General features: G+C 49.6%; 1 protein-coding gene across 4 annotated transcripts in view; it reads left to right on the top strand.

Moving 5' to 3' along the window:
• Window positions 1–16,013, top strand: part of irak1 (interleukin-1 receptor-associated kinase 1) — an 83,833-nt gene that overhangs the window by 43,649 nt on the left and 24,171 nt on the right. For 2 of the 4 annotated variants that reach the window (XM_052009075.1, XM_052009074.1), the window contains exons 3-6: window positions 9,964–10,137; window positions 11,117–11,196; window positions 13,440–13,628; window positions 15,593–15,657. In XM_052009075.1, the coding sequence (XP_051865035.1) occupies window positions 9,964–10,137; window positions 11,117–11,196; window positions 13,440–13,628; window positions 15,593–15,657 (508 nt within the window). Of the gene's footprint in view, window positions 1–8,013; window positions 8,303–8,568; window positions 8,710–9,963; window positions 10,138–11,116; window positions 11,197–13,439; window positions 13,629–15,592; window positions 15,658–16,013 lie in introns of those variants that run through there. The other 2 variants (XM_052009077.1, XM_052009076.1) reach the window with 2 other exon arrangements.

Genomic DNA, 16,013 nt, shown 5'->3' with positions numbered 1-16,013 from the left:
TTTCTAGTCGAGCTGATGCCTCCCAGCACCAGAGAACCAAGTTCGATCCTGACCTCGGGTTCTGTCTGTCTGTGTGGAGTTTGCATGTTCTCCCTGTGACTGTGTGGGTATCCTCCAGGTAACTGTAGCACTTTATTCCACATTTTGTCATTACTTTTCCCTTGTATTACTTCAATGCACAGCTGTAATGAAATGATCTGTATGGATGGCATGCAGAGCAAAGTTTTTCACTGTACTCCGTACATATCAGAATGAGGTTATTATCTCAGTCTTAGATGATGTGAAATTGTTGTTTTGTGGCAACAGTACAGTGCAAGGACAAAATTACCATAAGTTGCAAAATAAATACTGCAAAAACAAAAGGAATAGTGAGGTGGTGTTCATGGGCCGTTCAGTAATCTGATGGCGGAGGGGAAGAAGCTGTTCCTGAATCGTTGAGTGTGGGTCTTCAGGCTCCTGTACCTCCTCCCGGATGGTAGTAACGAGAAGAGGGCATGCCCCGGGTGACGAGGGGTCCTTAGTGACGGATGCCACCTTCCTGAGGCACCGCCTTTTGAAGATGTCCCCAACGGTGGGGAGGATTGTGCCCGTGATGGAGCTGGCTGAGTCTACAACCCTCTGCAGCCCCTGTGCATTGGAGCCTCCATACCAGGCGGTGATGCCACCAGTCAGAATGCTCTCCACCATACATCTGTAGAAATTTGTAAGAGTCTTTGGTGACATATGAAACCTCCTAGACAATATTAAACCAATTTTACAGGCAGCAGTGTTCTGTACCCACTGACCCCCACCCTACCAGGGGGAAGAGATCCTGGAACAAAACCAGAAAACTGCTGTGGAAAAACACAGCAGGTCAGTCAGCTTCTCCAGAGAAAGAAACTATCAAGGTTTCAGGTCTGTGACCGGGGAAGGGAGAGAAGGTGGGCAAAGGACATGTCGAACCAAGGGAATGTCTGTGATAGGATGAGTCTAAATGGCAGGGTTTGAGGGGTTCTGCAGCTGGGTGTTGTACAGATGATCCCGCCTTGTAATTAGCCCATCTCTGTGCTCTCATCTGTCCACAGCCTCACCACTTACATTGCATTACACAGACAAAGAAGCTTTATACGCAGGTAACGGCCCCCATGAAGCCAGTTGGTCTCACCATATCAGAGAGATTCCCTTTTTTTCTCTACCCCATTTCCTCCCGCACCTCCTACTGGAAAAACTAGTTTTTTCTCTTTCCAGTTCTGACAGAGGGTCTCTGACCTGCACTTAACTGTTTATCTTTTCACTGCTGCTGCTTGACCTGCTGAGTATCTCTAGCCTTTCCGGTTTTTGTTTCAGATTTCCAGTGTCTGCAGTTTTTAATTGCCTTTCACGACCTGCTTGCCTCTGATCATCGCAACATCCTTGGTGAATCTTTTCGGCACCCTTTCCGCCTCAATGACGTCCTTCCTATTAGCTGGGCAACCAGAACTGCCCACAATGTTGTCTTGAATTGAAAATCTGAGGGATACGCAGTGGAAATGTGGGAGTTCGTCTTTGTGTTGGGTTACATGGAGAAGTTGGGCAGGCTCGGATTTATTCCTTGGAACGTAGGGGGCTGAGGGGTGAGTTTACTGAGGTTTATGAAATCATGAGGGGCATGGGTAAGCTCAGTCTTTTTTCCAGGGAAAGGGAAATCAAAACTAGAGGGCACAGGTCCAAGGTGAGAGGGGAAAGATTTATAAGGGACCTGAGGGGCAACCTCTTCACTCAGAGGGTGGTCTGTATATGAGACTAGGTGCAGAGGAAGTGCTTGAGGCAGGCACGATAACAGCATTTGAAAGACACTTTTAGACAGGTACATGGATAAGAAAGGTTTGGAGGGATAAGGGGCAAACGCGGGCAAATGGGACTCGCTTAGATGGACATCTTGGTTGGCATGGATGAGTTGGGCTGAAGGGCTTGTTTCCATGCTGTATTGACTCAATGAATAGGCAGGAGGGGCTGCAGTCCAAGAAGGAGGGAGAACCTGGCTATTCTAGGGACATGGCTGTATTTCAGACAGATACGACTATTTTAATGTAATGCTCTGGAGTTCGGTAGATTTCCTGTTATTCATTTTCCATCAGCCGGTCATACTTGGATGTAACAGCGGGCCTGGAATGAGTGGCCTCTGTCTTAATTTAGACTGCGTCACATGCAGAGTTTTCCTCCACAACAGCCTTTACTTTCCCCCTGAGGATCTGCAGATGTCCTAGCGACGCTGCCCGTCAGCTGCCACTTGCAGGTTGACGTCGGAACTGCAAGCATCAGTGGCTCTCTGCAGCAGTCTCAGCCTGCAACAGGCCACTGCTTTGCAGTTTGTTTTCTCTTCATCAAATCCGCATCCGGCACTCTTGCCGTGTAGGGAATAAAAAGAAACGTGCATTTAAATGTCCGTCTCACTGACCTCTTCCCTATGTCCCAACTATCTGAGGAGCAGCATCCGATTAGACACATTGCAGATCCCCAAACAGCAGGTCGATGTCCTCAGAGAGAGAGAGAAAACATTTCTCGCATTTTATCTCTCCACATTCCATCCATGTTACCTTGCTAATTTTGCTTAATTATTCCGCATTTATTGAGGATAGGTTGAGCGAGCTGGGGCTTTTCTCTTTGGAGAGGAGGAGGATGAGAGGGGACTTGATAGAGGTGTACAAGAGGCATAGATCAAGTGGACAGTCAGAGACTTTTTCCCAGGGCGACAATGACTAACACGAGGGGACATAATTTTAAGGTGATTGGAGGAAGGTGTAAGGGGGATGTCAGGGGTAAGTTTTTTTTACACAGGGTGGTGGGTGCGTGGAACGCACTGCCTGCAGAGGTTGTGGGGGCAGATACATTAGGGACATTTAAGAGACTCTTAGATAGACACATGAATGATAGAGAAATGGAGGGCTATGTGGGACGGAAGGGTTAGCTAGATCTTAGAGCAGGACAAAATGTCAGCACAACATTGTGCGCCGAAGGGCATGAACCACCAGACTTAAGGACAGCTTTTACCCCCACTGTGATAAGACTATTGAACGGTTCCCTTATACAGTGAGATGGACTCTAACCTCATGATCTACCTTGTGACCTTGCACCTTATTGCACTGCACTTTCTCTGTAGCTGTGATGCTTTACTCTGTACTGTTATTGTTTTTACCTGTACTACATCAATGCACTCTGTGCTAACTCAATGTAACTGCACTGTGTAATGAATTGACCTGTACGATCAGTATGCAAGACAAGTTTTTCACTGGACCTCGGTACAAGTGACAATAATGAATAATACCAATTTACACATGAAGGTTCTAAAATACTAACAGGAGTAGGATACTCGGCCCTTCGAGCATACCCCCACCATTCAATGTGATGGTGGTTGATCTGCCCCAGGCTGCCAATCCCCCATAACCTTCAATCCCCCTGAAATTTACCTACTCCCCTTCAGACACCCCCAGCGAGCTAGCCTCTGGGGTAGTGAAAATCCAGGGACTCACCACCCTCTGCGAGCAGACATTCCTCTGTCCCTTGGTTTTACATATTTAAGTAGCTGGGAAGGCGTGGAAAAGATTCACAGGACCAGAGGGCTCGTGTTACAAGGAGAGGTTGGGAAGGCTGGGACTGTTTTCCTTGGAGTGAAGGGGACTGAGGGCAGACCGAATGAAGGTTTGTAAAATTATGAGGGAGATCAGTAGAGAAGTGTTTTATCTCCGGGGGTTGGGGCGTATAAAATTAGAGGGCGTAGCTTAACGGTGGCAGGGGAAAGATTTGAAGACCTGAGGGGCAAGGTTTTCCACACAGAAGGTGATGGGTACATGGAACGAGCTGCCAGAGAAACTGGTAGAGGCAGGTACAATTACAACACTTTAAAGGACATTTGGATAGGTACATGGATAGGAAGCGTTTAGAGGGACATGGGCTGAACGCAGGCAAATGGACTGGCTCAGGTGGGCAACTGGTCAGCATGCACCAGTTGAGCCAAAGGGCCAGTTTCTGTGTTGGATAACCAGCAAGTATGTTCTCTCATTCGAGACGCCCACGAGTGGATGCATCTCAACATCTACACCTTATGTGTTTGATAAGATCACCTTCCATTCTTATTGGAGTTCTTTGGTATTGGGATTGGTTTATTGTTGTCACTTGTACCGAGGTCCAGTGAAAAACTTTTGCAAACCGATCGTACAGGTCAATTCATTACACAGTGCAGTTACATTGGGTTAGTACAGAGTGCATTGAGGTAGTACAGGTAAAAACAATAACAGTACAGAGTAAAGTGTCACAGCTTCAGAGAGAGGGCAGTGCAATAAGGTGCAAAGTCACAACACACGTGACTTCAGGGTCTATCTTGTTGCACTTAGAGTCATAGAGATATACAGCGCCGAAACAAACTCTTTGGCCCACTGAGTCTGTGCCGGCCATCGAGCACCCATTTGCACCAATCCCATTTTATTCCCACCCCCCCACCCCCCCCATCAACTGCTCCCGATTCTCCCACAGGGAGTGATTTACGGTGGCCAAGGTGGGGGGTGGGTGGGGGGGGGGGGGGCAGCGACTCACGGCGGCCACGGGGTGATTTACAGCGGCCACAGCAGAGATACCCATGCAGTTGCAGGGAGAAAGTGCAAAATCCACACACACAGCACTGGAGGCTGGGATCAAACCCGGGTCTCTGGAGCTGTGAGGCAGCGGCTCGGCCCGCTGCACCACTGTGCAACCCTCTGTACCTTTGAATTCCACTGGGTTTACGTTCAGTGAATGTTGTCCTTGCCGGCAACACCCATGTCCCCCAAACAGGTAAATCTAAAGCAGAGGTTGTGTAGGCTCGGACTTAACGTAGGAGATTGATAGAGGTATGAGGGGCATAGACAGGGTGAAAGCACTTTTTCCCCAGGGAGAGGGTGCTAAAAACAAGAAGGCATAGGTTTAAGGTCAGAGGCAAGAGATTTAAAAGGGACATCAGGGGGCAGCTTCTTCACACAAGAAGCGTATTTGGAACGAGCTGCCAGAAATAGTGGTTGAGGTGGGCACATTAGCCACGTTGAAAAGCCATCTAGATAAGTACATGGATAGGAGAGGTTTAGAGGGCTATGGGCCAAACACGGGCAGATGGGACCAGCTTACTGGGCAGCACGGTCGGCATGGATGAGTTGGGCTGAAGGGCCTGTTTCCGTGCTGTGTGAAACACAGAGCACAGATGTCACCAAGATGGAGCCAGGCGGCTGTTGTGAGCAGCATTTGATTTCAGTCTGTGTTGTGGGGTATTCCTGCAGAAATCATCCTTGCATCATTGCCGGTCAGGGCACCCACACACAGCTTCTATATATAGTGGTGGTGACGCAGGCAGAGGACAGGATGTGGGCACTTCCTGCCCCTTGCAATCAGCAACCGATGGTGTGGCAGCTCGCGGTTCCTCAGATCCCATCGGGGACTGAATTCGATCCCTGCGGGCGTGCTCAGCAGGGAGAGGAATTACTCTGCAGCTGGTGTGCAAACAGATGACCAAGCTGCACTACCCTAGTCACTACCTCAGTACCAGCAGCACTGTGACCACGTTGCACTACAATGGACTTTGTTTTTGTTCTGATTGTGTTCTTTCTTGTATAATTTATGTTTTTCTTGTGAACGCTGCTTATCTGATGCTCTGTGCCTGTGATGCTGCTGCAAGTAAGCTTTTCATTGCACCTGTGCACACATGGACTTGTGCATCTGACAATAAACTCTGCTTGAAACACCAGTTGTCAGGAAGGTGGGTTGGTCTGGATACCCACCTGGAGGCAGTGTTGGAGTCCAGAACAAGGATAGGAACACAGAACAGTACAGCACAGGAACAGGCCCTTCAGCCCACCATGTTGTGCCAAACTAAATGAGTCATCAATGCCCAACTAAACTAATCCCTTCTGCCTACACGATGTCCATAATCCCTCCATTCCCTGCACATCCATGTGCCTATTTAAGAGCCTCTTGAACATCTTGTCGTATCTGCCTCCGCTTCCACCCCGGCAGCACATTCCAGGCACCCACCACTCTCTGTGTAAAAAAAAACTTGGATGTAGATAAGCTGGGGCCCGGAGTGCTTTTACATTTCCCTGCTCCCTCTAAACCTACCAGATTCACTGAAAAATTCATTATACAAATGTGTAACATGTCCCCGATATTCACCATGTCCCTGATGACCCTCACCAACTTTTTACCGATGCACCACAGAAAGCATCCTATCCGGATGCATCATGGCTTGGGACGGCAACTGCTCTGCCTGGGACCACAAGAAATTGCAGAGAGTTGTGGACGCAGCCCAGAGCATCACGGAAACCAGCCTCCCCTCCGTGGACTCTGTCTACAGTTCTTGCTGCCTCGGGAAAGCTGTCAACATAATCAAGGACCCCTCCCACGCTGGACACTCTCTCTTCTTACCCCCTCCCATCGGGCAGAAGATACAAGAGCCTGAAAGCGCGTACCACCAGGATTAAGGACAGCTTCTATCCTGCTGTTATCAGACTGCTGAATGGACCTCTCAGATGCTAAAGATGAATTCTTTGATCTCTTACCTCGTCCTGGCCCTTGCACTTTACTTGTTTACCTGCACTGCACTTTCTCTGTAACTGTAACACCATATTCTGCATTCTGTTTTCCTTTTCACTACCTCGATGTACTTATTGGAATGATGTGTCTGGACGGCACACACACAAAAGCTTCTCGCCGTATCTCGGTACATGTGACCATAATAAACCAATACCGGCACAATGCAAAACAAAAAGCAGTGGAACAAAGGCGTGTTCAAGTATTAATAGGAGTAACATCCACATCCAAAGTCGTGAGTATGCCAGATTATTGGAATTTTGTGTGGCTTGTTGATGGGAAGGAATTGGGAGTTCAGCAAATTTTTAGCTGTACGGTGGAGAGCATTCTGACTGGTTTGACGTGTTGAAGCTATAAATTAAAACAAAATGTATTGCAAAAATTAGGACAATACAGGAATAAGAAAACTAGAAGCACGATAGAATAAAATTGATTCTGACTGGTTGTGTCAGCGCCTGGTGGAGCTCCAGTGCACAGGATCGCAAGAGGCCGCCGAGGGTTGTAGACTCAGCCAGCTCCATCATGGGCCTCCCCACCATCGAGGACACCTTCAAGAGACGGTGCCTCCAAAAGGCAGCGTCCATCACTGAGGACCCTCACCACCTGGGACACGCCCTTTTCTCGTTACTACCATCAGGGAGGAGGTACAGGAGCCTGAAGACCCACACTCAATGATTCAGGAACAGCTTCTTCCCCTCCGCCGTCAGATTTCTGAACGGTCCATGAACCCATGAACACTACCTCATTATTCCTTTATTTTTGCACTATTTATTTATTTTTGTAATTCATAGATTTTTATGACTTTGCACTGTACTGCTGTCACAGAACAATAAATTTCACGTCGGTAGGTCAGTGATAATAAACCTGACTCTGCTCCTGAGCATTGCTGCCTTGTATCATCGGTGTGCCTTGACAATGACTGGCAGCAGGTAGGGGCTATGAAGGGGAGACTTGCTCATTGATGAAGGCAGCTGCCACAGCAGAGACAGGAAAGATCTGGAGCGCAGTATTCTGAGCCCTGTGTCTGGCTCTGGACTATGCTGGGATGTGGAGAGACAAGAGTCCCATTTGTTACAAGAACCACTCTTCTAGGTACAATTAGTATTTTAAAGTATTTTAGAGATTCTTAATATTGAGTTTTATTGTTAAGTTTATTTGGTTGCATTGTGGTTTTAGTGTTTGTTCTTCATAATTTTTGGTGCGGTAGTTTTATTCTATCGTGCTTGCAGTTTCATTATTCCTGTATTGTCCTAATTTTTGCAATACATTTTGTTTTAATTTATTGCTTCAACACATCAAACGATGTGAACATGTTGTAACTAACTAACAGAAAGGTTAACCACTCACTTAGCCTATCTATATCTCTCTGTAGACTCTCCGCATCCTGTGCTACACCTATTTCTCGGTTTATTGCTGGTGCCAATGCAATGTTATTATTTGGTGGCCTATAGACAACTTCCATCAGTTATTTTTTCCCTTTACTATTCCTGAGGGCAGGCACGGTAGTGTAGCGGTTAGTGTAACGCTTTACAGCCCTAGAGACCCAGGTTCAATTCCCGCCGCTGTCTGTAAGGAGTTTGTACGTTCTCCCCGTGTCTGCGTGGGTTTCCTCCGGGCGCTCCGGTTTCCTCCCACGTTCCAAAGACGTACGGGTTAGGAAGTTGTGGGCGTGCTATGTTGGCACCGGAAGCGTGGCGACACTTGTGGGCTGCCCCCAGACCACTCTACACAAAAGGTGTGTTTCACTGTGTGTTTCTATGTACATGTGACTAATAAAGATAGCTTATCTTATCTTATGTAGACCCCGGTTCTTGGTGGGTGCCCTCTTTTTCATTATTTTAGTTTGTTGTTCAGTGCATCCATCCAGGACAAAGCAAGTTGTTGACAGAGTTAACTGGAGGCATGTGGAGGGAGGGGCGGCGAGGAGGGAGTGCCACACTGCGTGAGGGGTGCCAAGGAGGAAGTGCCGCACTGCACCAGAATTTATATCCCTTGGTCAGTGTTTGAAGTAGACAGGAAAGGAATTCTAGAGAAACAAAGGACTGAAGATTGCTGGAATCTAGATGAAAAACACAACGATGCTGGAGGAACTCAGCAGGCCAGGCAGCATCCGTGGAGAAAAGCAGGCGGTCAACGTTTCGGGTCAGGACCTTTCTTCAGGACTGAAGATAGGAAAAGGGGAAGCTTGATATATAGGAGGGAAAAGCAGAGCGGTGAGAGGTGGACAGAAGAGGGGAGGCGGGGTGGGCACAGGGTGGTGACAGGTAGATGCAGGTAAGAGGTAGTGATGGGCAGGTGTGGGGGAGGAGGGGAGAGCAGATCCACCGGGAGATGGGTCACAGGTGGGGAAAAAAGGGGTAGAAAAAAGAGAAGGGGGCTGGGAAAGGGAAGGAGCATGTTGCAGGGGTGGGGATTACCTAAAGTAGGAGAGTTCAATGTTCATGCCGTCAGGCTGCAAGGTTCCAAGACGGAAAACAAGGTGCTGTTCCTCCAGTTTGCGCTTGGAATTCTCCCGGCAGTGGAGGAGGCCGAGGACTGACATGTCAGTGATGGGGTGGGAGGGGGAGCTGAAGTGACCGGCGACGGGGAGACGCAGGTCGCGGTTACGGACGGAGCGCGGGTGTTCTGCGAAAGAAAGGAATTCTCCCTGGTGTTCTGGGCCTGTATTTATGCTGCATCCAAGATCTATAAAAATAGCTTATCTCGTTGTAGCTGCAAGCTTGCCGTGCCCAGTTTGGTCTCTGTCGATGTTGAAGCGGTGACAACATTTAGAACGTAGAACACTACAGCACAGAACAGGCCCTTCGGCCCACAATGTTGTGCTGACATTTTATCCTGCTCTAAGATCTATCTAACCCTTCCCTCCCACATAGCTCCCCATTTCTCTGTCATTCATGTGCCTATCTAAGAGTCTCTTAAATGTCCCTAATGTATCTGCCCCCACTACCTCTGCCGGCAGTGCGTTCCATGCACCCACCATTCTTTGTGTAAAAAAACTTACCCCTGACATCCCCCTTATACCTTCCTCCAATCACTTTAAAATTATGTCCCCTCGTGTTAGCCATTGTCACCCTGGGAAGAAGTCTCTGTCCACCCAATCTATGCCTCTTGTCACCTCTCATCCTCCTCTCCAAAGAGAAAAGCCCTAGCTTGGTCAACCTTTCCTCATAAGACATGCTCTCCAATCCAGGCAACATCCTGGTAAACCTCCTCTGCACCCTCTTTAAAGCTTCCACATCCTTCCTACAATGAGGCAACCAGAACTGAACACAATACAACTGAATACAACATGATTTGGGAAGGTACTTTGGCTGCGAGGCCTTTTCAGAGCCCCTTCCTGTGTAATCACAAGTGCCTGCATTTACTGACCCACAGCGTGCTCTTTCTGTGTTCCAGGGAGACCTCCGGTCCACCCACCGTGGCCCAACGCAGCGCCCGCCAGGCCAATTCCGTACTTGCCTGCAGCAGAGCCCCTGTCCGCGGCCACTCCGCTGTCCAGTCGACCGAACTCCGAGAAGAGTTTCAACGGCAAGCTGAGTGACAGGGAGACGGTGACCTTTGATTCTCCCGGTAAGCGGAGCAGGCCAAGGGCGAACCATGCCCGCCTGTGGCATTCTGTGCCGGGCTGCCTGCCGCCTCCGGCACCAAGGCTACACCAATCATGGGGGCCTCGTGCTCCAGAGACCCGAGTTCGATCCTGACCTCTGGCACTGTGTGTGTGTGTGGTGTGTGTGTGTGTGTGTGTCTCTCTCTCTCTCTCTCTTTCTGTTTGTGTGTGTGTCTCTCTCTCTGTGACTGTGTGTGTGTGTCTCTGTCTCTCTGTCTCTCTGTGTGTGTGTCTCTCTCTCTCTGTCTCTCTCTCTGTTTGTATGTGTGTCTCTTTCTGTGTGTGTGTGTGTGTGTGTGTGTGTGTGGAGTTTGCACATACTCACTGTGACTACGTGGGTTTCCCCTGGGTGCTCCAATCTCCCCCCACGTCCCAATGACGTGCGGGGTTGGTGGGTTAATCCGGCACTGTGTAAGTGAGGGTCAGCATCCGGTGGGGAATAAAATGGGTTAACGGAGGATCAGTGTAAGATGGGTGCTTGCAGACGTGGGGATCGGTGGGTTAAATCGGCCGCTGTGAATCTGCCCCTGGTATGCAGGTGAGTGGTAGATTCTGGGGGGAGTCGGTGGAATGTGGGGAGAATAAAGAATTTAGGAATGGTTCGAATGGGAGGTTGAGGGTGAGCACAGGATCTGTGGGCCCAAGGGCCTGGCTCTGATCTGTGACTTGATTTCAACAAGCCTCAGAGGGTTAAGCTGTGCAGGGTTGGCCTTTTCATGGGGAGTTTGTACCTTCTCCCTGTGTCTGCGTGGGTTTCCTCTGGGTGCTCCGGTTTCCTCCCATATTCCAAAGACGTACGGGTTAGGAAATTGTGGGCATGCTATGTTGGCGCTGGAAGCATGGCGACACTTGCGGGCTGCCCCCAGAACACTACGCGCAAAGGGTACATTTCACTGTGTGTTTCGATGTACGTGTGACTCATAAAGACATCTTATCTTTTAGTTCCTTCCAAATCAGTGCCGAAGAATGAGCTTCCACGCCCATCCACTCCTCCGGACAGCTTGTTTACAGATCCTAGCAAGGTAATTATAAGCTCCAGCCAAAGGAAGTAACAGATCCCAGGGAGGGGCGCTGCATCTTTTGCAGACGAATACTTGGCCTCTCTGGAGGTTCTGCAGATGCTGGAATCTGGAGCAATACACTCGTGTGTGTTGCTTGGCCTCTTTAAAGGTTAATGGTTCTTCCTCCTAATCTCTCCCGCATTGGCTCTTTAGATAAATGTGCCAGGGTACGCAAGGGGTGACTAAACCGAGCCACACGGAAGCTGTAACTGGGAGGATGTAAAAGGCTTTAATTCAGTGCCACGGTGATTACTGTCAATACAGTGACAGTAATAAACCAATATTAGTAATGGACCTCCTAATAATGTTAACTAAAGCAAAAGGAAACAAACGACTTGCCACTATTTTGATGAGGGTTGCTGCTTTATTGGTATTGGTTTATTATTGTCACTCGTACCGAGGTCCAGTGAAAAACTCGTCTTGCAAACCGATGGTACAGGTCAATTCATTACACAGTGCAGTTACATTGGGTTAGTACAGATTGCATTGATGTAGTACAGGTAAAAACAATAACAGTACAGAGTCAAGTGTCCCAGCTACAGAGAAAGTGCAGTGCAATAAGGTGCAAGGTCACAACAAAGTAGATCGTGAGGTCAGAGTCCATCTCATCGTATAAGGGAACCGTTCAATAGTCTTATCACAGTGGGGTAGAAGCCGTCCTTGAGCCTGGTGGTATGTGCCCTCAGGCCCCTGTATCTTCTACCCGATGGGAGAGGGGAGAAGAGAGAATGACCCGGGTGGGTGGGGTCTTTGATTACGTTATGTAGGTGGCCACTGTGTGATGAATTGACCTGTACGATCGGTTTGCAAGACAAGTTTTTCACTACCACCTTGTACAAGTGGCAATAATAAACCAATACCAATTATTTGGGAGTTATGAAATTATGGATAGCAGATAGTAATTAAAATGAGGATGCGAGAGACTGCAGGACCAGCAGCAATAAAACCTGTTCACAATTAACTTCAACTGCTTCACCAAGACAGCAAGAGGTAAAGACAGAGTCCAAGGAGGGGAGGCTGTGTCCGTGATGCACTGGGCTGTGTCCACAACTCTCTGCAGTTTCTTGCGGTTCCGGGCAGAGCAGTTGCCGTACCAAGCCGTGATGCACCGGATAGGATGCTTTCTGTGGTGCATTGGTAACAGTGATGAGCAGCTGCTCCTGGTGCAGCAGCAAAAGATCAGGGAGGTCTCCATACACATCAACTCCTGCTGAGGGCAGCCTTCGAGCTCGATGTGTGCCTGCTAAAGCAGTGCTGCTGGGGGCAGTGGTCAGACAGTCCCAAACATTCATGCAGTAGAGCTTTCAAAGTCTTGTCACATCTGCAGGACACTGCAGGCAACTTATCCACAGCAGCACGTTGGTGACTCAGTCACGCTTTTATAAAGTGGGGAGAGAAGGGCCTTGCCTGACCTTGGAACAACTCCGTTCCCTCACTTACTTCCCCATATCCCGTTCCCTCCGGCGTTCTCCGTATCCCGTTCCCTCCCGCGATCCCCGTATCCCATTCCCTCCCACGTTGCCCGTATCCCGTTCCCCCCTCTGCGTTGCCTGTATCCCGTTCCCTCCTGCGTTGCCCTTCCCTCCAGCGTTCCCTGTGTCCTGTCCCCTCCGGCGTTCCCTGTGTCCTGTCCCCTCCAGCGTTCCCCATACCCTGTTCCCGTATCCCGTTCCCTCCCTCCTTCCCCATATCCCATTCCCATATGCTGTTCTCTCCCGCGTGCCCCAGTTCCTGATAGAGCAGGTTGTTACAGCGTGTCATGTTATGATAAGATAAGATTACTCTATTAGTCACATGTACATTGAAACACACAGTGAAATGCACCTTTTGTGTCGAGTGTTCTGGGGGCAGCCGCAAGTGTCGCCACGCTTCCGGCACCAGCATAGCAACATAGCACGCCCACAACTTCCTAACCCATACGTCTTTGGAATGTGGGAGGAACCGAGCACCCGGAGGAAACCCACGCAGACACATGGGGGGAACATACAAACTTCTTACAGACAGTGGCCGGAATTGAACCTGGGTCTCTGGTGCTGTAATAGTGTTACACTAACTGCTACACTACCGTACCGTTGTGTCCTCCTCCTGTCCCACACCAGTAGAATGCCTTCTCGGATTTTCTGCAGCAATGATCTGGCGAGGTCTTCTGGAATGTGCACATTCTGTTCCTCTCCATTTTAACTGTTTTCTCCCCGCTGCCTCAGGACCCTCCAGTATCTCGGCCCATGTCCCCGCCCTGCGTGAGGAAGAACGTGTTCCACTGGCCACTGAGCGAACTCAAAAATGGCACTCACAATTTTGCGGAGAGGCAGAAGATCGGTGAAGGGGGTTTCGGCTGCGTTTACCACGCATTAATGCGTCACACCGAGTATGCTGTCAAAAGACTGAAAGAGGTGAGTGGCAGGAGACGGTGTACCACGTGTATGTGGAGTGTGCGAGGTTGCAGCCCCTCTTTGCGTATCTGAAGGGGCTGCTGCTCAAGTTCTGGCTGCACTTCAGCCCAACGCGGGGTGGGTCTTCTTCTGGGCCTGGCCAAGCTGGCCGTCCACGGGTCCCGGCGGCGGGCGGCCGAGGGTTCCGGCCGGTCCACCTGCCTGCCCATCTTCCGTGCTTGCGTGCGGGTGTCCTTGGAGCACGCGGTGTCCACGGGCTCCCTGATTGTGTTCCGTGCTCGGTCGGCCCCTCAGGGGATCGTGTGTGTCGTGGACGGTGAGAATGTGATTCTTCTCTGAAGTGCTGCGTGTGCGTTTAGTGGGTGTTGTATTGCGAGTGTGTTTAGTGGGTGTTTAGTTGGCGTTATTTTACTGCAGTTATGTAGCTGCTTAGTTTGTTTCTTCTCTTCTATATCAGTTGTAGTGTATTGACGCTGGTTGTCCTTTTTTGCAGTGCTTTTAGTTAATAAACAATTATATTAAAAAAAAGAGGTGAGCGGCCAGGAGGATTTCCTCCGCTGGTGAATTCTGCTCTGGCAGCGCGGTGTTGCTTCTCGCTCAGTGTGGGAAATTACTGCCAGTTCAGTTACATTATCTGATGTAAACGGGCTCAGGTAACATCGTTATCACGCCCTTTGACCAGATTCTGCTCGACTTCCACCTACAAGTTTGCAGATGACACCATGGAATCTCACATAACAATGAGTCAGAATCAGGTTTATTATCACTGACATACGTACGTCGTGAAATTTGTTGTTTTGCGGCCGCAGTACAGTGCAAAGCATAAAAATTGCTATGTTCTAAAAATAAACAAAAGGAATAACGAGGTAGTGTTCATGGGTTCATGGACCGTTCAGAAATCTGGTGGCCGAGGGGTAGAAGCTGTTCCTGAATCGTTGAGTGTGGGTCTTCAGGCTCCTGTACCTCCTCCCCGATGGTAGTAATGGGAAGAGGGCATGTCCTGGGTGGTGAGGTTCCTTAGTGACGGATGCCGCCTTTTTGAGGCACCACCTCTTGAAGATGGCGGGGAGGGTTGTGCCCGTGATGGAGCTGGCTGAGTCTACACCCTCTGCAGCCTCTTTTGATCCTGAGTGTTGGAGCCTCTGTACCAGGCTGTGGTGCAACCAGTTAGAATGCTCTGTAGAAATTTGTTGGGAGTCTTTGGTGACGTACCAAATCTCCTCAAACTCTGAATGAAGTAGAGCCACTGGCGTGCCTTCTTCGTGATTGCATCAATGTGCTGGGCCCAGGATAGATCCTCTGAGATGTTGATGCTCAGGAACTTGAAGCTGCTCCACCTTTCCATCGCTGACTGACCCTCAATGAAGACTGGGGTGTGTTCTCCCGACTTCCCCTTCCAAAAGTCGGAATACAGGAAGGAGATAGAGAGCCCAGTGACATGGTGTTATGACAACAACCTTTCCCTCAATATCAGCAAAACAAAAGAGCTGGTCATTGACTACCGGTTGGTTCAAGAACCAAATGGTTGAAGGGAAGTAGCTGTTCCTGAACCTGGTGGTGTGGAGACTTCAGGCTTCTGTACCTCCTGCCTGACAGGAGCTGCGAGAAGACGGCACGGCCTGGATGGTGGGGATCTTTGATGATGGACGTTCTTGAGGCAGCGCCTCCTGTAGATACTCCCGATGGTGGGGAGGGATGTGCCCGTGATGTATGTGGGGAGAATAAAATGGGATCAGTGCAAATGGGTGGTTGACGTCTGGCGTGGACACGATGGGCAGAAGGACCTGTTCCTGTGCTGTGTTTCCAGCACTGGTAATTTTTATTACTTTCGTTTACTGTCGGACGGAGGCGCTGAGATAATGCTTGCCTTAGAGAGCCCTGGGGCAGGGAAGCTGGCACATTAAGTGGGCTGATCTCACGCAGTGTGGAAGTCATTCACCGACGATGCTCTCTTATCAATGCAGGATTCTAACTTGGACTGGAAGACGGTGAGGGAGAGTTTTTACACCGAGCTGGAGAAGCTTTATCAGTGAGTAGAGCTGACCTTGCTCAATGTGCAAAGTGCTCCCACCTTCGCCATCCCCTCTGCCCACCTCATTCCGTCGGACCACCCCCCCACCACCACCCTTCCTGTCCTGGTCCACCTCTGCCGATCGTCCCCCTGCTCCCTCCCCTTCCCTGCCCGTCATCCTTCACCCCTCACCCTTCTGTTGTGTAACAGATTCATGGGTCTTGAGGGACAAGGAGTCTGGACACAGTCTTTGAGTTAAAATGATTTATTTATAAAAGACAAACGTGAACACACACACACACACACACACACACACACACACACACACACACCACACACACACACACACACACACCACACACACACACACACAC

Source organism: Pristis pectinata, chromosome 43 (assembly GCF_009764475.1).
Source record: "Pristis pectinata isolate sPriPec2 chromosome 43, sPriPec2.1.pri, whole genome shotgun sequence".
Classification (NCBI taxonomy): domain Eukaryota; kingdom Metazoa; phylum Chordata; class Chondrichthyes; order Rhinopristiformes; family Pristidae; genus Pristis; species Pristis pectinata.
This window is presented reverse-complemented; position numbering and strand designations above follow the sequence as displayed.